The sequence below is a fragment of the Diplodia corticola genome (assembly GCF_001883845.1).
Source record: "Diplodia corticola strain CBS 112549 chromosome Unknown scaffold34, whole genome shotgun sequence".
Classification (NCBI taxonomy): Eukaryota; Fungi; Ascomycota; class Dothideomycetes; order Botryosphaeriales; family Botryosphaeriaceae; genus Diplodia; species Diplodia corticola.
Genome location: NW_017971513.1, coordinates 17073 through 37959, shown reverse-complemented (window position 1 = coordinate 37959; position 20887 = coordinate 17073). Strand labels below are relative to the sequence as shown.

Sequence of the window (20887 nt, the reverse complement as noted above, 5' to 3'; positions counted from 1 at the left end):
AGGCTGGCGCCATGGAATGCGCCCATGTTTTGAGGTGGTTGCTGGAAGGAAAAGATGAGGAATGCTTGTCAAGACTTCTAACCACTCATATCCTCGGATTGCCACGTAGTTCCTACACGCAGGGAGCCGTGCAGAAAGGTGACATGTGTCGTTGTCTCGGGTACCTACCGGTCAGTCCTGCCGAGAATTCCTAGAGGTAGGGTAGCCCCATCAGACATGGGGAAAATTTGAGAGGCTCATCAAGCTTGTACGATAAGCAGTTCGCATCAGATAAACTCCATTCTGATGTATGTACCTCGGAAGTAACCCCGTGGAGTCAGGGTATCCGAATTATCGAACGATGGCGCCACTGCAGTCGCGAGATACTCTGTTCGTGGTCCGTCGGTGTGTAATCGCGGTCTAACAAACTACTACTTCATGTCTCACAAGTGACTAGGGATCTTATCAACTTGTGTGACGTCCCTAGTTTCGGTCCCTGCATAACCTCCACCCCCTTTTGTGTGGCCACGCTGCTGTTTGAGTCCTTGGCAGCCTTCAATCATACAACGCTTTTCAAGAACCCGGCGAAAAGCTGTCCGACAGTTGGCTGCAGGGACATTAGGTTCGTTAGACCCAGTGGGGCACTTGGACATCCGTCTCTTTGAAACGTGTCGGATATTGCCTTGCCAAACGGTAGAAAGGCTATTGTCCGCCGTGACCCAAATCTTCTCAAAGATGGCCCCATCTTATCGACGGCGAGGGTGATCGAGACTTCAAGAAAGCATCTTGTGTTCCGTGTGACGACCCTTGGCCTGACATCACTGGTGCCGCATGCCATATGTTGTGCTTCCTCCGTGCTGTGCTCCTCTTTCCCAAATGTGGATAGTCAGTCGACCGTCTGCAGACCTCATCAGAGGACGACAAGCAGGACGAGGATGACGATGAGGACGAAAATGAGAACCGCAATGCAGCAGCTGGAGTACTTGTCTGGCGTCCCAAAGAGTCAGCACACATGAACCACACACGCCCACAAACGAAACCCACAACTCACCCTCATTCTGCCGAATGACCCACCCCACCCTCTTCAACCCGTTCTGCAGCTTCCCGCCCACCCGATCCGCCACGGTATCCACCTCCTCCAGAATGCCCCCCTGCTCCTCCAACTCCCTCCCCATCTCATCCGCCTGCATCCTCAAATTCCCCACAGTCCTAAACACGCCATCGAGCGCCTGATCCTGCTCCTGCATGAGCTCCATCTGCCTCTCCTGCTCCATCGCCGCATACGCATCATCCCCCAACATATCGTCATCCTCCTCGAACCCATCCGGATCGGGCAGAACGTCCGGGTTCGCGCTCGCATCCTTGCCCTTGCCCGCCGCGGAAGAAGAAGCAGAAGCGGCGGCAGTCGATATCGTCTTGACCAGCTCCGCGCGCATGCGCTCCACCTCCTTGCCCACGTCCTCGACCAGCCGGCGGCGGCGCTCCACCTCGTCGATCTCGAGGCCGAAGCGGTACGGGTCGCGCTCGACGGCGCGCACGCTGTCGACCAGGTCCTGCAGGTCCGCCGACAGGTCCGTCAGCGCCTGCTCCAGCTCCTGCCGCGCGTCGACGAGCTCCGGGTTCGCGGCCGACGACGCCGAGCTGCGGATGCGCAGGTACGATTGGAAGAGCGGTCGGGTCGTGTCGAGGAGGGAGAGGACGTCTCTTTTTTGGGGGACGAGAGGTTAACACCAATTAGCGCGGGGATTGCATTGCATGGACAGGTTTGGTGTTTGGGTCTTGAAGCTTTTTTTTTGTGTGTTTCTTTGTCTAGCATCGCCGCGCGCTATGGGAGAATGTGTGTGTGCTGCGCAGAAAGCATCCGCGCGTGCATTGCGGGATACGTGTATTTGGGACAGGTATGCGACAGGGCGGGGGCGCGTACGCTTGGACTTGGAGGAAGGGATCCTCGTCGTTCGTCGCGCTCATCATGTTTGCGGTGGCGAGGGGCGCGAATTCGTCAAGTTGGGTTATTAGGAGGAGGTAGCTGATTGTCGCATGGGAATAGTGTCGTGGTTGATGGAGCTGTGACGGAGCTCGGAGCGCGCGTTCACGGGTCCGTCCGTCCGCTTCGGCTACACCTGCCGCCGCGAATGGCCTGCCTCACTTCAAGCCTCAGGCCCGCGTGATATCATTTCAGCGCAGAAGGCAAATTGCAGACCAGTAATTAAGAACAAATCCATATATTCATCTAGACAGTATAATGACATCTAATCGCGTCATAGGTTTTTTGATCATTTCTGATATCCTTACCCGTTCCCACCCATGATATTTTCCACCAGCTCTCTGCAGAGGTTGATTCGAGGATTTCCCCGTCTTCCAAAGAACGCCAAATGAACCAGACAGCGAAAAAAAAAAAAGTTAAGCAGCAGGAAGCAAAAAAAGCGAGGGACCATCCCGCAATCAACGGACGACAGCTCCCGCTCAGCCAACCCACCTCCTCGCGCTCTTGAACATGCGCACCCAAGGGCCGAACTCGCCCCACTGGTCCGCCATCTCCTTCGGCGCCCAGCTGACCACGTCCTTGAGGATCGTGCGCTCCGGGTGAGGCATCATGGCCAGCACCCTGCCGTCGGGGCTCCTCACACCAGTAATACCGTTGGGGCTGCCGTTGGGATTGAAGGGGTAGCGCTCCGTCACCCGCTTGTAATTGTCAACGTAGCGCATCGCGACGAGCCCGTCGTTCTGGAGCGTCTCGGGCGACGAGTCCGCGGTTGGAGACGCCGAGAAGGTGGCGCGGCCCTCGCCGTGTGCGACGACGATGGGTAGCATGGAGCCATGCATGCCGTGAAGGAAGACGGACTGAGGGGTGGTGGGGGTAGCAGGAGGGTCTTGTACCTCGACCATGCAGACGCGAGCTTCGTACTGCTCGCTGGCGTTGCGCTCGAAAGTTGGCCAGGACTGGCAACCCGGAATGAGCTCCTTGACACGAGACAGGAACTGGCAGCCGTTGCAGACACCAAGCGCAAAGGTGTCTGTGCGCTCGAAGAAAGCCTGGAACTCCTTACGAGCCTCAGGGTGGAGCAGCACGCTCTTGGCCCAACCCTGGCCGGCACCGAGCACGTCGGCATATGAGAAGCCACCGCAGGCGGCGAGACCGGCGAACGAGGCGAGCGAGACGCGGCCCGTAAGGATATCCGTCATGTGAACGTCAATAGCTGAGAAGCCAGCAACGTTGAAGGCGAAGGCCATCTCAGCCTGCCCGTTGACACCTTCCTCACGGAGAATGGCAACACGAGGCCTAGCCGCGACCATGGAGGTAAGAGAAGTCGTAATAGGCAGAATGTTGTCCCTTGGGTTGAACGTTAGGTTGTACGCGAGACCGGGATCGACGTCGTCACGAATGTTCTCGTATTCCGAATCGGCACACATCGGGTTGTCACGAAGTCTCTGCATCTCGTGCGATGTAGCAGCCCACTGCTGTTGGAGCTCCTTGCGGCTCTCCTTGTAGACGACGCGGGCCGAAGAAGTGAGAACCAAGTTCTGCTTGGTGACCACCGGCACCCGCCCGATCTTCTTGATCATGCCAGCAGGAGGGCCGCAAGTAGCGAAGCACCTGCGGAATTCGATTTCATCCTTCTTCCTGACCTGGAAGACGGCGCCGAGCTCCTCGTTGAAGAGCGCCTCGATCATATCCTTGGTGTCCTTGCTAGGGCACAGCTCATCCAGCATCACCTCAAGACCGCAACGACCAGCGAACATCATCTCGACCAAAGTCGTAAACAGACCGCCATCAGAGCGGTCATGGTAGGCGAGGACAATGCCGGCCTCGTGGAGCTGCTCAACGGCATCGTAGAAGTCCCTGAGCAACTCAGCGTCGCGGACGTCAGGCGCCTCGTCGCCAACCTGGCCAAAAACCTGGGCCACAGCAGACCCGCCCATTGCCTTCTTGCCCTGGGCAAGGTCGACGTAGAGCAGAATAGTCTCGCCAACGTCCTCAAGGCGTTGCAGAGCAGGCGTCCAAGTCCGCTCGATAAGGTCAACCGGCGCGAAAGCGGAGATGACCAACGAGAGAGGCGCGGTGACTTCGCGGGCTTCCTTGGAAGCGGGGTCCTGCCACTTCATCTTCATCGACATCGAGTCCTTGCCGACGGGAATGCTGACGCCCAGCTTAGGGCACAGGTCCATGCCGATGGCCTCGACAGCCTCATACAACGCTGCGCCCTCGCCAGGGTGGCTGCTAGCAGCCATCCAGTTGGCAGAGAGGCGAACGCGAGACAGGCGCTCAGGGATACTGGCAGCGGCCAGGTTCATGAGCGACTCAGCAACGGCCATGCGGGCCGAGGCGGCGGCGGAGATGAGAGCCAGGTTGGGTTTCTCGCCCATAGACATGGCCTCACCAGTCTTGACCCCAGGAAGGAGCGAAGTGGCCGTGACGGAGACGTCGGCAACGGGAACCTGCCAAGGGCCAACCATCTGATCACGAACGGTAAGACCGCCGACAGTACGGTCGCCGATAGTGATGAGGAAATTCTTGGAGCCAACCGAGGGAAGAGACAGGACCCTAGATACAGCCTCGGGGAAGAGGCCCTCGGGCTCAATATCTGGAATGTAAGAGGTCAAGCTAGTGTCAAAGACAGGAAGCTTGAGCTGTCTTGAGTCAACGACCCTCGACATCTTCGGAGGTTTACCGAAAAGCACAGACATGGGCAAGTCGATGGGCTTAGGGTAGTCCGAAGAATCGCGATCCATCAGGATGAGCTGGTTGTTGTGAGAAGACTTCTCGCCAGTTGCCTCACCGACAACAGAGAAGCCGCAGCGTTCTCTCTTGCAGATACGCTTGAATTGATCAAGACCTTCTGGACCGACCGCCATGACGTAACGCTCCTGTGCCTCGCAGCACCAAATCTGGAGAGGGCTCATGCTCTTATCAGTGCTATCAACCTCACGCAGCTCGAAGGTTGCGCCGAGCCCAGAGTCGTGGACCAGCTCCGGTAGTGCGTTGGAGAGACCGCCTGCACCAACGTCGTGGATGAACTTGATAGGGTTTTGCAGGCCCAACGATGTGCAAGTGTTGATGACTTCTTGCGCCCTCCTCTGCACTTCAGCGTTGCCTCTTTGGACACTGGCAAAGTCAAGCTCGACTGACCCCTCGCCAGATTGGACACTCGATGCGGCACCACCGCCGAGTCCAATCAGCATGGCGGGACCACCAAGAACAATCAGGTGGTCACCAGGAGTGACAAGCTCAGGGTCCTTGAGCGCGAACTGCGGCCGGATGGTACCGACACCACCAGCGATCATGATGGGCTTGTGGTAACCTCTGATCTCGGTATCGTCATTAACCGGAATCTTGGTGGTCAGGGTGCGGAAGTAGCCGGCTGTGCAAGGACGTCCGAACTCGTTGTTGAACGCAGCGCTACCGATAGGCGCCTCCAGCATGATGTCCAGACTGCTGGCAATGTGCGCCGGTCTACCGACGTCCACTTCCCAAGGCTGCTCGAAGCCGGGGATGTGAAGGTCCGAAACGCTGAAACCGCAGAGACCGGCCTTGGGCTTTGATCCACGACCTACGGCTCCTTCGTCTCTGATCTCACCACCGGCGCCTGTGGCTGCCCCTGGGTAAGGGGACACAGCAGTCGGGTGGTTGTGAGTCTCGACCTTCGCAAGGAAGTGGACCAACTCCCTGGCCTGCACCCACTCTCCGGTGGCGTTGTTCGGAGCCCAGAAACTGGCATTGTCGCCCTCCAGAACCGCGGCATTATCGCTGTATGCGCTGACCGTGTATTGAGGGTGCGTCTTATGCGTGTTCTTGATCATGCCAAACAGGCTCATGGGCTTCTTGACGCCATCGATAGTCCAGTCGGCATTGAACTGCTTGTGCCTGCAATGCTCCGAGTTGACCTGAGCAAACATGAACAACTCGACATCAACCGGGCCCCTCTGCAGCTGCTCGGTGTATGCCTCCACCAGGTAGTCTATCTCGGCCGCATCAAGCGCCAGCCCCAGCTCTTTGTTTGCCTTCTCCAACGCCTCCTTGGGCGTTGTGCCCTCAGCAAGCAGGTCAACGCTGGTAGCGAGAGCGGGCTCATGCTCGCCGAAGGTGTAGTTGAGGTCCGGCTGAGTCCGACTGATGGTCTGAGTCATACGGTCGTAGAGGAGGTCAGGTTGCGGGATGTCGGTGCTAGCGGGGCGCTTATCCGCGGGGAATGTGGCGGCAATGACCATGCCGCGCTCGATGCGCTTCACCGACTCCTTGAGTCCGCATACATGAGCGATGTTGGTGGCCTGGGTGCTCCATGGAGAAATGGTGCCGGGGCGGGGGCAGACGTAGAAGAGGGCGGTGTTTTCGTCGCGGGGCTCGCCGTTGCGGGTGAGGGCGTCGAGGATGGTCTGGTACAAGTGGTCGTCGGCGGAGGGGATGTCGCCGTAGAAAAGAAGCTGCTCGAGGGCCTTCAATTGGTCCGTCTGCAGCTCGCCGTTCGGATTGACAAAGTGAAGCCAGATGCCGCGCACCTCCTCGGCACCCAGCTCGCGCGCGAGCTTCACGCAGCGGAAGTTGGAGAAGGCCGAGGAGCCTGGGATGACCAGGTAGGGGTCTTGTGCCGCAGCCATGTTCCAGGCGGCGACTATATACGCGGGGTGGCGTTTGGGGGAGGACCGTGTGGTGGATGGTTCACGGCATAGAAAAAGTTCGGAGGGAAGAGCTTGAAGAAGTAAAGTTCGTAGTGGGGGTGCGGGGGTCCTGATCGGCCCGGGCGGTGATGCCAAGGCCTGCCCTTTTCATGTCCATCGCAGCGACAGAATGCCTGAAAACGTAGAGCGCATTCCGCAAATCAGTCTGAGTGCATCCCTTTTGCTATGCGCAGCAGGAACTGTAAACATCATGCAGATCCACAGTCTCAGCACCCCGGCCAGGCCACTGATCCGCAGCCAATGAACGCCGGCTTGAATGTAAATCTCGCCCGTAACCGGTATCATCGGCATGTTTATCGTCACCGCCCGTTGCTGTGCCTCTGAGATATCTCATGATATGCTCTGAAAGTGGGGATCTTTGTCGAACAGGAGGCCCAACTCGATTCAGAGCCCACCGTGTACGCGAAACAAGAAATTCGCAATTCTGGTCTTTGAAGCATGTGATTGCGAACCATAAAAGGGCATGGCTTTCTGATTGGATGTTGCTAATGGACGCCACGCGAATTCGCAATGGCCCAAGCAGTCGTGAGCAGGCGTCATATGGAGGAGGTAGTGATTTGACAGCTGTACAATGGTTTCGAAGCAGCGCAAAGGAATCGACTATTGTACGTGCACATGCGTCCGCATGGATGATGATACAAGTCGCCCTCGCATTTTTCCGCCCTGCCTACCGCCTGCCGCCTGCCGCCTGCCAGCCGCTCGACAGAAGTCGTTTGATCCTGCGCTCTTCATCTCCTATAATCCCAGCCCGCAGGGCCGCACATTATTCACCTGGATCCGCTCTAAAGGGGTGTCTGGTCGTCTACTGCGACTCGGGGTAGAGGCTCTCCTTGAGAGAGACGCCGAGCTCTTCCCGGAGGGGCTCAAGCTCCTTCAGGTACTCATCGTACTGGCCCTTGTTCTCAACCTTCGCCTTGATGCCTGTGATGTCCAGTCAGCACGGTTTCCCCATGACGAGCTCCATGTTCATCGCCACGGCCTGGCAAATCCGTGCGGCATGTCGCGGAGCGGCTCAGCAGTAAAGCGGAAAGCGGCATCAACCCACCCTCGAAGATCCGGACAGCGGTAGGGAAGTCGTTGACGCGCCTGGCGGCCTTGAGGGCAGCGGTGATGACGGAGGTGGAGGGGACGAGATCGTAAGCGAAGGCGTTGTTCAGGTTGCGCTGGTTATCGTGGAGCTACGTCAGTAACTGCTCCTGCGCACCACGGATTGTGGATGTGGCCGGCAGCGTGGCCGCACAGGCCGAGCATCACCACGGATCAAGGGAAGGTGGGTAGGACACACCTGGAGCTCGAAAACATCCTGAACGCCATCAAACTCCTTCTCGTATCTGTCAATGGCCGCGATTCGCGTTAGCTCGAGTCGTCCAGAGGCGGCGGGGTCGCGGTAGGCGCGCATATCGCGGCGTGGCAGCAGAATGGCAGAGCCTTCAGAACCCTCGTCGCCGCGAGAGCGCAGCCATTGGTGCTCCAGGAAGCGCGCTGGGCGATCGATCCGTACCTGGCAGTGAACTCCTCGAAGCTCTCCTCGTGGTGGTCATCGGAAGACCTCCGGACGGTGGTGCTGAAGCTCTTGGGGAAGCGCACGGCAGAAACGGGCGCAGCGCTGCGGATGAAGGTGGGACGGCTAGCGCGAGCCGCGATACGGAAGATGCTGGACGACATTGTGGCCGGGATGCGGGCGGGGCAATGTGATGCAGGATGGTGTGGGTGCGTGCTGCGGAGATGCGGGAGTTTGAGCTGTTAACGCAAGTTGCAGCGAGGTACGTTGGTGGTGTGAGTTCGCGGCCCTAGCAGGGTACCCGCCATCCCGGATTCTTCGCTCAGGCTCAATTTCGCTCCAGTAGAGTCACGTGAAGCTGCCGTTCATGCGAATCGAAGCGACCGTAATCGCCCTGACTCATGCTGCTGACACGCCTGCCAACCCGGTAATGGTGCCAGTGCCATTGGACACCGTTATGGTGGTTCCGCCTTCGACACTCTGCACCCAAAGCCAGCGAACGATCAATATGCATTACGACTGCGGTATCTACCATGCTCTCCATCTCGCTCTAGCCGTGCCATACAGTACATCTATGCTACTCATTCATACATAACGAAGGATGTGTGCTTATTACAATAGTGTAAATGATGCCGTCTAACCCGAGGCTGCGTCCTCTCCCCAAACAGGGAAAGGTCTCAAAACAACCACAATCAGCAGCCTCGCGTGGTCTTTTCGTCCGGGATACCTACCCAGGAACCTGACAAGCCAAGGTTCTCACAGTCGTACCCATGCCTGCCGCCCGTCATGCTCCTCTGAAATGAAGAGATTCGTTGTCCAAAAAATAGTGCCGTAGCTGCCCATTCCGTCCCTAATATTTGTGCGTAAAGAATCCAAAGTGTTAAGGTCCGACGCGTGAACGTAATTGCGCGGCCAGGCGCTGATGTAATCGGTACATTTATGCCTTGCGCGAGCGCGTCACCCTGCCGTTGGGCGTGGCCGCAGCCGCAGGCGAGACGTAGCCGTTGGCAATCGACTGCGACGCACCGCTAAGGCGGCGGCGGACAGCGCCAACGGTGGGAACCTTCTCGTCCTTCATTTCGACGAGAGCGCTCTTCGCGCGGCCACGACCCTTCGGAACAGGCTTCTTGTAGGTGGCAATGTAGAAGCCGATGAAGAGGAAGAGGTACGAAGTAAGGATGGCGATGCCGGAGAAGGCTGCGAATTCCTCGCCCGCGCACTTGCCGGCGTTGGGGAGCCAATCGAAGTAGGTGGAGGTGAAGTAGGTCCAGGAAGCGAAGTAAACGAAGCCTTGGCACGTCGTTAGAGGCAATCATGGGATTGTAGAAGGCAGGCTTACCAAGGTCCAGAACGAACTGGAGAATCTGCATGATGGTGATGTATTTCTTCCACCAAATCCTGATGCCACGTGCGCTCTGGAAGTAGTACCAGTACATGACCACGTGTACAGTCAGGTTCAGAGTAATCGGAACCCAAGAAACAGAAGTGTGGCCGATCAGCTGGGTGTAGCAAAGGAGGGCGGTCGCGCCATGGTGGTAGGTGTGGAGGAAGGCTGGTCAAGTCAGCGCATGCACTACAGCCCAAGGAATTGAGGTACGTACTCAATGGCTTCTTCTTCAGGAACAGGAACATTGTGTCGATAAACTCGAGGTACTTGGTGAGGTAGTTGAGCTGCGCGCCGAAGAAAAAAAAATTAGCAACCTTCACCGCAACACCAGAAGTCGCAAGAACGTACGTAGTAGAGGATAACCAGCTTGTCGGTCCAACCACCTTCATGGCTGCAGATGGCATGGAAAACGCCATTGCGCACGAGCTCCGGGATCAGCTGCTCCAAGAACAGCACCAGCAGAATGCCGCTGATGGCGGTCAGGTAAAAGTTGTGGATCTTGAACAGGCCATTGAGCTTCAGCGCGGGGTAGCTCTTCATGACCTCGCGGCCGCCGAAGATGATGATGTAGTAAGAGACCAGCATTATGACGCAGGACTTGAACGTCGACAAAGGTGTCTCGTCCTGGACGAAGCGGAAGTCCTGCGGCTTGTAGCCCTTGACCGACTCGAAGGCCTTCTCGAAAATGGGCCATAGGTGGAGGCCGAAGGGGTGGTCGAGAGTCGGCGCGCCGACCTGGATCCAATCTGGCTTCGACATGGCGGCGGTGGGAGTTTGCTGACGCGTGGGTGCGGTGGATGCGCGCGCGGCGGGTTGGAGTTGGAAGGGCGCGACGGGGATGTTTTGTAGGGACCGGAGGAGAGTGCAGATGCTCGTTTCTTATGCGCGAGACCTGCAGCAGCACTCAGCCTTGCGCACGGCTTCTTACAAGCAAACAGACAGCAAAGGAGCGACTCTGCAGAAGACAGAACTTTGCGGCGGAGAAGCGAGAGCTGACGTTGGCGACGGCCGAGTCGCGCGGTTTAAGGGGCCCGCCGGAAATTGTTCGAGCGCCGCCGAGCCAACAAACAGCTCCCGACCAGCCGGCGCGTCTTCAACGCTTTTCTCTGAAGGCCCCCGGTCGCAGTCCGCTCGACGCCTCGGTGGCACTGCGCTGCGCGCCGTGACATGTGCATGTGCGCCTCTTGGCGCATCTCTCTCCGCGTTTTCCGCCTCGGTGCATTGCCCGCTGCGCAGCCTGTCGACATGATGCTGGGCCAGCCAAGGCTCAAGTCAGCATCAAGCATGGAATGTGGTGGCTACCGCAGGCAGCGACTAATCGAGGCAATGCATGCCTGCGCAACTGCTCTGTACCCATTCTGTCTCCCTCCCAATTGACGAGGCGGCGAGAACCCAACTTCGAGCTGCGCGCGGCTGTCGGCTCTCCCAGCTCACCGCAGGCCGACTCGGCCGGATGTAAGCGGCTCTGCAAAGTCACATCACTGCTGCAGCCCTGGACCGAGGGACAACCCCTAAAATCCTGCGCCTCACCACTAATCAGCTAAATGTTTTTTGAGCGCGTCACTTCCAGAAGCAGGATAACATCGCGTCTAAGGCCAGAACGAGACCTGCCCGAAACAGGAAATGTTGCTGCGAACGCCAGAGCCACCCGGCACGGGGACGGCCAACGCTAGGGATTGCGGTCGATTGTAATACATAGGGCACTGTCGCACGCGGCGCCCAACGTACGCCAACCCGTAGCAAAACTCCTGCAACGAATTGAATTGCTTTTTCCTATGTGTCGAAGAAGAATCTGCCCCGTCTAACACACCCAACGCGCAATCGCCCTCCATGTAACCAGAAAGAAGAACCCTTCGACCGTGCCGGCTCTCTGAGGCTAGTCCCGCCTGGCGTGTTTCGTGCACAGGAGAAAACCGCCAGTTCGATCGGCACTGAGGGACACATGCAAGAAGCAAGGTAGAACAAGGACAAAAGCTGATGATAAAGAGGAGAAACGCTCAGACCCCCGAATGATAGAAAGGTGTGCATCCCCCAACCATGACTCAAGCAGATGCTAGGAAAACAAAAGAATCGAACCCTCTACTGGACTGCACATGAACGGTTGCTTCCGTCCAGTCCCACGCCATTCCCATGAAGCCGCCAAAGTACAGTATGCCGCAATGGGTCGGATCGAGTCCAGATGCGACCAAACCCCAAGTCCCAGCCGAACCAGGATATCGAAGAAGAAGAAATACAAAGAATCGCCAGGTGCGCCGTCTCTAGCCAACCTTCTTTACGCTGCTGCTGGAGTTCGTGCGCGAATTAGATGCTGAGCCACCAGCAGAATGTGGCCTGCTGTTGCTGCGAGGTCGACCAGACCGCCTGCCCTCATCTGCTGATGCGGAGTGATGGTGACGCCTCTGTTCCAAGCGGACGGTTAGTTTGTCCGTCCCGACCCTCGAGAGAAGAGAGATCACAGAGTCGGTCTGTACATTACTTCGCATCCGTACAAGCGTGGCGTAAGAACGGAAAGGTTTTCTAGACTGTTCTAAGGGTGGTGTGTACAAAACGGTCGGGTGAAGTGAAGAAAAGTGCTCCAGAAGTGCATCGTACTTGAGACAGACTAACGTACCGCGTAGTCCTTGGGCCTTCGCTCCCTGTTAGACATGGCGTCGTCCTGGAGCCGCAAGGCCTCTAACCTGCGTTGGCTGTCTTGGCTCAGGGGGTCCTGGTCGTCCGTACGCATGGGCGATCCAACCTTGGATCCGGTGGAGGGGAGCGGTGCCTTGGCATCCACCGAGCCGGTCTTCCTTGCCGCGGCCAGCTCAGCGAGCTTGTCCCAGCGTTGCTTCCGAGCTTGTTCCTCAGATTGCGCATTCTGCTGCTTCTCTGCGTACTCATGGGAGCACTCGTCGAAGAGCTGCGGGTTGACCTCCATGAAAAGCTTCATAGCGTTGTACACCATGCCGTGGATAGTCCTGTTTTTGGATTAGCAGGGTGTCATGGCTGAGAATCGTCGAAACCGAGACGCATACCTATTCCAGTGGCCCTTGGAGTTCTCGTAGAGAGGGGCGAACATGATCGGCAGGATGACCTCAACGTTGTCGCTGACGAGGTTGCAGAAATATTCGTTGTTCCAGAAGTACAGAGCCCGCTCGGCGACCTGCGACGAGATTAACACCTAAATGGCAGCAGCCCTTGCGCGAATATTTAAATACCTGGAAGTGCGGGCTGGCAACAGACTTGGCCAACTGGCTGAACAGCGGCTCTTGGACCTTGGCAAACTCGGCAGGATCCATGACCTCGAAGATATCTTCGACCTCGTTCAAGAACATTACCTCCTTAGTGCTGTTTACTTTAGGCCAGTAACGGAGAAGGCCGAGCACAACCTGGGAAATGATCAGCGAAGTCCCCGGATCTTGGTTCGGACACGTAACAAACCTCCTCGGTCAGAGCGGCGTCCTTTTCCAAGAACTGGACAATGCAATAGGCCAGCTGCGGGTGGTACATGCTAAGACTCTTCACCTTGTGAAGAGGAATCAGAACACGGGTCAAGAAGAGCTTGTGCTCTTCCTTGAGCGGCAGGGCGAAGCCGTTGATGATAGACCCCAGAATTTCCAGCAGCTCTGCGATACCATTGAAGCGCTCCGTCTCATAGATAAACTGGAAGAACACGTTGTTGATCGATCTCCGAATGTATGATCGGAGGTTGAGGAATTTGCCGTAAATGCGGTGAAGCGTCGTCTTGAGGAAATCGCGCTCTCTGGGGTCTTCGGAATCGAATAGCTCGAGGAGCTGAACGACCGGGCGCTAGGTTAGATCAGGTTGCCCTTCAGACTTTCAGTGTGTTCCACTTACCTGAAGAACGAAACCGTGGTCGATGTATTGCTTCGCAATGTTGGTGTTGAAGTCCTGGCTCTCGATGAAGCGCAGGAAAAACTCGTACACGACTTGGATGTGGGGCCAAGCGACCTCAAGAACGGGTTCATCCTCCTCGGGGTCAAAGGCTTCGCCTTGGGGATTCATCGGGGGCGGGATAGGACGGAAGAGGTTCTTAGCGAACATTTCGACGACACGAGGATACATGCGCTCGGTGATGACTTGTCTGTTGTTGGCGACGTAATCGAGCAACTCGTGCAAAGCCAGACGCTTGATTTCCTTGGACTTCATATCTCCACTGGCGTCATTGAAGTCGAAGATGATGTTGCATTGATCGATTTTCTGCATGAAGAGTTCCTCCCGCTTGTTGGGTGCAACCTCGTGGAAACCAGGGAGTTTCTCCAATTCGCGCTTGCTCTGGTCGGAGATGTCGAAACGAGAAGAATGCTGCCGCTTCGGCGTGCGGATTCCCTCGGCAACATCTTTGGGGGTGGTTTGCAGGCGATCGAAGAGCATCGACTTGCTGCCGGCCTTGGGGGGGAGCAGGTCTCCAGGCATGGTCTCGGCGGCTCCAGGAGGGGGTACGTGCTGTTACAGCAGGTCAGTGAGGTTCATTGTCGAGAAGCAGGCGGAAGGGTGGGTCAAGGGTGCGGTGCGCCGGGTTGGGGTTGGTGTGTGGCGGGATGTGAGACATGGGTACTTACAGGTGCGCTGGGGCTGATGACAACACTCGGTGCCAGATGCTGGCCTCCGCGGTTCGGCGTCCCTGGCGCCGCGCCAGGCAGACCGTTGCCGGCTCCCTGAGAGATTTGCGGCTGACCGCTCATATATTGTGCGCCAGGCGCGAGCGAATTGGGCACACCGGGCTGAGAAGACTGCGCGGGGCCACCGAGGGCAGCAGGTGCGCCGGAATTGTCATTCGACGGGAGCGGCTTGTTGATAGGGAGTTGGGTCTGCGAGGAGGTGGGCGTAGCGTGCGCGGAGCCGGCAGGGGAGTGGGTGCCCGAGTTGGCGTTCGACGGCGAAGAGGTGCCCGTCTGGTCCTTTTTCTTTGATGATTTGTTGGAGTCGTGGGCGCGCAGCTTGTCGGTCTGCGGCGCCATTAGCAAGGACACGGGTGACGCGGCGCAGTGTCGGGCAGCAGTGCAGGCCACGGGTGAGGAATTGGTGCACACTTACCACTCTCTGACGAAAACCTTTCATGGTCATGTAGACGAAGCGCAGTTGCGCAGCAGGATGCGAGGGTTGTGCTAGGAGAGCAGAAGGAGGTGCGGAGGTTCCAGACGGCGTTCCAGGTCAAAGGACTCGGAGCGCGACACTGGCCTCGCCGAAAATCAGCGTGGTCTCGCTGCGGAGTGACGGGCGCCGGGGATGCGTCAGATGCGAGACGAGATTACGGCAATCCGACAGGCATCGAGCGAGGCTCAGGCGCAGGAGGAGGGAGTATTGCGGCTGCGAAGGTGAGCTCCAGGCGCGGGCGATGCGATGAGGTCGACGGCGACGCAGGCGGGGGGCGCCAACGCAGGGCGGGTCGGGGCCGTGGGTGACGGAGCTCCAGCAGGCGAGGGACGGGCTGAGATTCGCAGGATGAGGCAGACCGCGAGAGGGGACGTGGTGGAAGGCGTGTGCTGGCGCTCGCTGTAACAAGTCGTCGAAGGAGGTGATCTGAGCAGTTGGACACCCGCTTGGACCACGGGCTCCGCGCTAGTGCGTAAAGGCGGGGCTTGCTTCCAGAAATATGTAAAATCCGCCGCCCAGCAGTCCATCACCCGCGCCTGCACGCGCTGCAGCTGGAGCCTCCCGCCTGGCCTCGCCGCGCCTGCTCAGCCCGCCATGGACGACGACCAGGTCGGCCGCCTGTACGGCCCGCCCCCCGCCCCGCTGCAGCTCGCGCCGCCTGACTCCGATGGCCCGTCGTCCGCCCTGCTGGTGCCGCCCGACGCCGTGGTGAGTATCGAGCACCCGTGCATTGTCAAGAACATTGACAACGGCATCAAGTCGCTGGGTGGCCGCGTTGTGCTGGACAAGGTAGGCCTCTCCAACCTCCACCGCCCTCCACCGCCCTCCACCGCCCTAGGCTCACCTGACCTCCCTAGTTCCTCAACACCAGAGACCGTGACAAGACCATCGGTGCCTCACTTCGCCCAAATGACCCCATGGCCAAGCCCGTCATGTCCGGCTTCACCAAGACGCAGAACCTGCTGCTGCGCGTGTCACTGCCCAAGCGGACTGGCAGGAAGCGCAAGAGAGGCTCGAACGGGCCTTGGATAGATGCTCCAGAAGCAACCGAAGCGCCGCACGCAGACGCGCAGGTCCTCTTGCAGAGCTTGCGAGACAACCCCGCCAGCTACAGCATCCAGCCCGTGGGGTTGGCGCAGGAGAACCACCGTTTCCGCCAGCTGCCTGACTTCCAATATGCCACCTCCACGCTGCCTCTCGCAAACATGCTGCGCGAGACATTTCTGCCTCTGCAGTATCCGAAGCTCAAGAACTTCAAGATGAGTGATGAGCGCGGTAATCACGCTGAACCGGACATTGGCCCGTCCGCCCAGTTCTCCATGATAGAGGTGCCCTACAACTACTCCTACCGCCAAAATCCGGCTGTCAAGATCTTGCACGACGAGAATGGCCGGCAGATCATGTATAACCCAACCGCTAGCCGCAAGTTCATCATGCACTCCGTCAACATTGATGCCGAAGACATCCTCTACGAGTCTCCAGTTCCTCTCCAGCCCGAGGATACGCTCGAGCCCCACATCCGCGATACTGTTGCAAACATGCGCAAGCTTCTTGAAGAGCGACCCGTAATGACCAGGCGCTATCTTGCCAACCACCTTGAAGCCCCAACTGACGATTCAATTCGAAGTTCATTTGCTTACGTCGGCTACTCCTTCAAGTCGGGCCCTTGGCGCGATACACTCATCAAGTTCGGAGTGGATCCCCGGAAAGACCCCAAGTATCGACACTACCAAACGCTCATGTTCAAGATTGTCATACCGTCGAAGAAGGAGTCAAGTGAAGATCCAAATAAGTGGATGGATGCGCGCAATGTTTGGCGTAGGGAAGCAAAGCCGAGGAACTTGAAGCTGACCACACACATTTTCGACGGCAAGTCACTTACTCCAGACGGCAAGGTTTGGCAAACATGCGATATCACAGATCCGCAGCTCCGCGAAATCCTCGATACGGACAAATTGCGGACCGAATGCAATGTAAGTCATATGGAAATGTGCTAGATCAAACTTCTGACGAGTCCAACAGATCAAATCGGATGGGTGGTATCTCAATGGCACATGGGCCAAGGTTAAGGTGCTCATGCGTGATAAGATTAGCGTCGTCAGGGAGGGTGGCATTCCCAAGGACGAGGACTATAGGCGGATAGTCGACTTCCCAGATCTCATCACACCCGAGAACCTACAGAACACGACAGTCGGCCGGGATTCCACGGTATCAGAAAAAGAATACAAGATGCTGGCCGATATCCGTAACCTAGCTAAACAGAACTTCCGCATCTGGGGAAAAGATAAAGGGACGCAGGATGCGGACGTCGAGATGGCAGACTCGTTCGCTCCCAGCCAGCAGTCCGAGTCCATTGTGGATAGTCCAAGCCAGTTTGGGAATCCGGAGGATCGTCGCCGAGAAACCGATAGGGAATCCCAGCCGCCGCCAGATGATGCCGAGCCAGATGATTCGGACATGGAGGATGATTTGGAAGACCGCGATGTGACTATCATTGACGGCAGTGAGGATGAAGATTCTGACGGGGACGAAGAAAATGGCTTGGATGATCTAATGGGTCCGTTGGATTACGACGAAGGTAGCGACGGCCAAGTGGACGATGATTGATCGTACCCCATTCTACTATGGATATCCGGTCGTGCATAAAAGTAATCGGCCGTGAGCGATCTGGGGGGTGGGTACTAATCTACAGTGCATGATGCGCGGCGCTGCCCGTATCTCAACAACACCGGCTGGCGAGTTCGATGCAAAACTCTTGCATTTACTTCCAAAGAACACTGGCCGAAACTGATAGCCAATAGTTTTGCTCAGTCTCACTTGTACCAGGGCGCTCACAGACACCATTTCAGAGGCGGAGAGATGCCAACAAGGAAGCGCCGTGGATTCGTTTTGCACTGCGGCGTTTGCCGTACTCCGAAATTCGACTCCCCTTTAGAAAAAGCCAGATAGGCATAAATGTCATACTCTGAAATTGAAGCTATTTCCAAAGTTTTTATGTCATGGTGGCGTGCCTATAATAAATACTCTGCCACAAATATATGAATGTAGGTATAAAATGTATCCAGATGTTTCCGCGTATGATTTGATGCAGTAATTGTCTCGTGCCACGATTGAGATCAGATTTATTCAACATAGCCTTAGAGGAAAAAGACGTCAGGTTCCATCTGCTGAAGTCCCTATATCAGCACTCAGAAAGAGTTGTGAAGATGGAACTAGCCGACAGGACGCATTGTCTCTTTGGTCACGAGGACTTCACAGACCATTTTGATGAGTTTAAACTCCAGTGTGCCCCGCGCTCTATAATTAAGATGACGAAGGTTCTAGATCGGTTGGGTTGAGCAGCGCACCTTGCACGACTCGTGTGATTACGTGTAGACCAGCCCGGGCTGCAGAAATTACCTGGGACTAATTATTGCGGGTCTTTGATCTCTGCCCCGTGAGAGGAACATGGTATACAGGAGGTGATCTTCAAACGAGGGCTGTTAAGTCCGTGCACCACAGGCAAGATTGCAATAAGGCGAAAGCTTACGTACACATATATACATGTTCCTGGCTTCAACTGATTTGCTGTGCATATTTGTGTGTAATGAATGATACATGAGCACTACTTCGTGAGAATGACAGTACAATGGCACCAGGAGTCTGCAAAAGCATAGTACTTGGAATTCTGGCTGTTCACGTAGCTTCACCTGCAAAAAGGTGTCAAGCTTTCAGTTGTCAAAAGTGTAGATTGTTGTTGTCTAATAAGAATCGGAACATGCGCTGTACTTCACAGTCTCGCCTTAACGCTTCTTTTCGAAACCTCAGCATCTCTCTTCGCCCACTCTCTCACTATCTTACGTTGGATTTTGCCAGACGGCGACTTTGGCACCTCCTCAATGAACACGATGCCACCAAGCAGCTGTTTGTGCTTCGCGACACGCCTGGCAGTCCATGACGCAATCTCCTCCTCCGAGACCTTCCCGCCCTTTACATGGTCTTTGAGAACAACATAGGCGCGCGGAAGTTCTTCATGGTCACTGTTCAGTGTTGCGTCAGCAGTCGTAGCCGAGGAGTGAGAACAGTGATGCATGTCATGGTACTCACGTCTGTACTCCGACAACCGCCGCGTCGGCAACTGCCTCATTCTCCAGTAGAACCGCCTCCATCTCCGCCGGTGCAACCTGAAATCCCTTAACCTGCACCGCAGAAACAGTTGTCAGCAAATTCTAGACATCACGACCTCAACTCAGATGAACGAAACCGGGTGGTCCCAAACCTTGATCAGCTCCTTCTTCCGGTCCACGATCCAATACCTCCCCCCCTCATCCCTCACCGCCACATCCCCCGTCCGCAAGAAGCCGTCCTCATCAAACGCCTCCCTCGTCGCCCCCTCATTCCGCCAATACCCCAGACAAACGTTCGGCCCCCTCACGCAGACCTCGCCCCTCCCCCCCGCCGCCGCCCCGCCTTCTTCCCTCCCCTCGTCATCCACCAGCTTCACCTCGCAATTCGGATCCGCGTACCCCACGCTCCCCGACCGGTCGTCGCGGCCGCCCGGCACGTGCATGGCCGAGCACGTCAGCTCCGTCATGCCCCACGTCTGCACGACGCGCACGCCGAAGCGGTCGGCGACCTCGTTCTGCAGCTCGGCGGACAGCGGCGCCGCGCCGCAGAGGATGTTGCGCAGGCTGCGGATGTCGGTGTCGGCGTCGCGCATCGTCTCTAGCCGCTTGGCGAGCATGACGACGACGGGCGGCGCGGTTTGCAGGTGGGTGATGCGGTGCGTGGAGATGTGGCGGAGGAAGGCGGGGAAGGAGAAGGGCGAGGCGCGCATGATGTAGGTGGGGGTGAGGGATTTGGCGGCGGCGCTGATGGACCAGAGTTGGCCGTAGGCGTGGTAGAGGGGGAGGAAGCCGAGCCAGCGCTCCGGGGGCCGGGTGGATGGGGTGTAGGGTTGTTCGAGGTCGCGCATGTAGAGGGATTGCGCCGTGTTGGCGATGATGTTCTGGTGCGTTATCATCACGCCTTTGGGGAGACCGGTCGTGCCGCTGGAGTAGTTGAGGACGGCGGTTGTGGTGCGCGCGAGTTGCGGGGAGAGGGATGGCCAGCGCCAGGTTGAGGCGAGGGAGGGAGGTGCCAGGATGGAGCGCCAGTCGGAGAGGGACCGCTGTGGGGAGCATTCGGTATCGGAAAAGAGAAAGATGCGGTTGTGAGGGAAGTTGGTATTGGATGCGGCTTTCAGGAGAGTTGCGACAAGGGCTGGGTCCACGAAGATAGCTTTTGCCCCGGTGTTCTCGATTTGGTAAACGGTTTCTGTGTTCAGGTCAGGTTCTGACAGTCAAACCGAGCAAATAGTAGCTTTGACAACGGAGTGTTGGTATGAGAGCGATAGCAAAACTGAATCATGATTCCAAAGAGAGGTGGACTGTACCTTCGACGCCGTATGCTGGATTGCATCCACTAAAGATATACCCAGCACCAGCAATACCGCAGTATGCAACTGGAACGAATAGATGGTTGGACGAGTATACCATGACCACGTCCCCGCGGTCCAGTCCCAACTGCTGCAGTCCTAAGCCCAACCGCTTTGCCCATAATAGTAGGTGTTTGGGGGACAGGTTTCGTTCTGTGTTGTCGGCATCGATCCAGATTGGTTCATCCGAGGGCTCGGATTCGGTTGGGAAAAGGTAGTCTAGGATATTGCAGGCAGGAATGTCAATATCAAAAGGAGACTCTTGTGGCATGGTTTCGGCGTGGAGCGCATACGATGGATGTAGGATCATGTCCCGTGGTGTTGGGTTTTGGACCGGAATAACCGGCTGAGCGGGATCCCCGCATGGCCAATGAAGGAATATCCGAGGAGCCTGTAGGCTTTTGTCTGTCGTCATCACTTGCAGGGTCTTGCAACTGGGCGCCGGCGAACGCGGGGAAGGCGTGGGGAACGCGGCGGGGCAGCGCGCTAAGAGCACCCGGCGTCTTCATTGGAGGGTAACCATGCCGCGGATGTTGTCCTGATTGGGTCCCAACACTAAGAGCAACGAGCGGACGAACCTATATGAAGCAGACAAACTTCAGAAGAATCATAGCACGTAGCACGCGCCCCAGCCGCGAGGGTTGTGCTTTCAAGAGCCTAACAGTGACGGATTTCCAGCCAGATCTCGGACGGCGGTATGCGGCCAGATGATGCAGAAGAAATGCAGCTCCATGCCATGGCAACCCCTCGTATGCTTGATATCTTTTGAGCTGCGTTTGATGCACCGCATTAC

The 20887-nt window shown here is 57.0% G+C and overlaps 7 protein-coding genes across 7 annotated transcripts; 1 reads left to right on the top strand and 6 right to left on the bottom strand.

Annotated features, from left to right (window-relative positions):
• Nucleotides 1–889: 889 nt before the first annotated feature.
• Nucleotides 890–1950, bottom strand: BKCO1_3400014 (snare domain-containing protein; the record flags this gene model as incomplete). The annotated part of the gene is made up of 3 exons (XM_020274629.1): nt 890–966; nt 1031–1683; nt 1904–1950. The coding sequence occupies 3 exons, from the start codon at nt 1948–1950 to the stop codon at nt 890–892; spliced, it is 777 nt and encodes a 258-aa protein (XP_020129260.1).
• A 492-nt stretch (nt 1951–2442) lies between these two features.
• BKCO1_3400013 (phosphoribosylformylglycinamidine synthase) lies at nt 2443–6573 on the bottom strand (the record flags this gene model as incomplete). Its single annotated transcript, XM_020274628.1, has 1 exon — nt 2443–6573. The coding sequence occupies one exon, from the start codon at nt 6571–6573 to the stop codon at nt 2443–2445; it is 4131 nt and encodes a 1376-aa protein (XP_020129261.1).
• An 883-nt stretch (nt 6574–7456) lies between these two features.
• Nucleotides 7457–8319, bottom strand: BKCO1_3400012 (cytochrome c oxidase subunit va; the record flags this gene model as incomplete). Its single annotated transcript, XM_020274626.1, has 4 exons — nt 7457–7575; nt 7700–7817; nt 7940–7985; nt 8156–8319. 4 exons carry the CDS (start codon nt 8317–8319, stop codon nt 7457–7459), a joined length of 447 nt encoding a protein of 148 aa, XP_020129279.1.
• Nucleotides 8320–9092: 773 nt separating this feature from the next.
• BKCO1_3400011 (fatty acid elongase) lies at nt 9093–10301 on the bottom strand (the record flags this gene model as incomplete). The annotated part of the gene is made up of 4 exons (XM_020274615.1): nt 9093–9445; nt 9495–9707; nt 9757–9826; nt 9891–10301. The coding sequence occupies 4 exons, from the start codon at nt 10299–10301 to the stop codon at nt 9093–9095; spliced, it is 1047 nt and encodes a 348-aa protein (XP_020129280.1).
• A 1513-nt stretch (nt 10302–11814) lies between these two features.
• BKCO1_3400010 (serine threonine protein phosphatase 2a) lies at nt 11815–14603 on the bottom strand (the record flags this gene model as incomplete). The annotated part of the gene is made up of 9 exons (XM_020274604.1): nt 11815–11941; nt 12032–12069; nt 12154–12499; nt 12557–12684; nt 12740–12910; nt 12963–13331; nt 13380–13988; nt 14105–14491; nt 14580–14603. 9 exons carry the CDS (start codon nt 14601–14603, stop codon nt 11815–11817), a joined length of 2199 nt encoding a protein of 732 aa, XP_020129281.1.
• Nucleotides 14604–15233: 630 nt separating this feature from the next.
• Nucleotides 15234–17246, top strand: BKCO1_340009 (rna polymerase iii transcription factor subunit; the record flags this gene model as incomplete). The annotated part of the gene is made up of 3 exons (XM_020274712.1): nt 15234–15428; nt 15497–16612; nt 16662–17246. 3 exons carry the CDS (start codon nt 15234–15236, stop codon nt 17244–17246), a joined length of 1896 nt encoding a protein of 631 aa, XP_020129282.1.
• A 1162-nt stretch (nt 17247–18408) lies between these two features.
• On the bottom strand, nt 18409–20365 carry BKCO1_340008 (4-coumarate-ligase; the record flags this gene model as incomplete). Its single annotated transcript, XM_020274701.1, has 4 exons — nt 18409–18658; nt 18726–18817; nt 18898–19934; nt 20053–20365. The coding sequence occupies 4 exons, from the start codon at nt 20363–20365 to the stop codon at nt 18409–18411; spliced, it is 1692 nt and encodes a 563-aa protein (XP_020129283.1).
• Nucleotides 20366–20887: the final 522 nt, after the last annotated feature.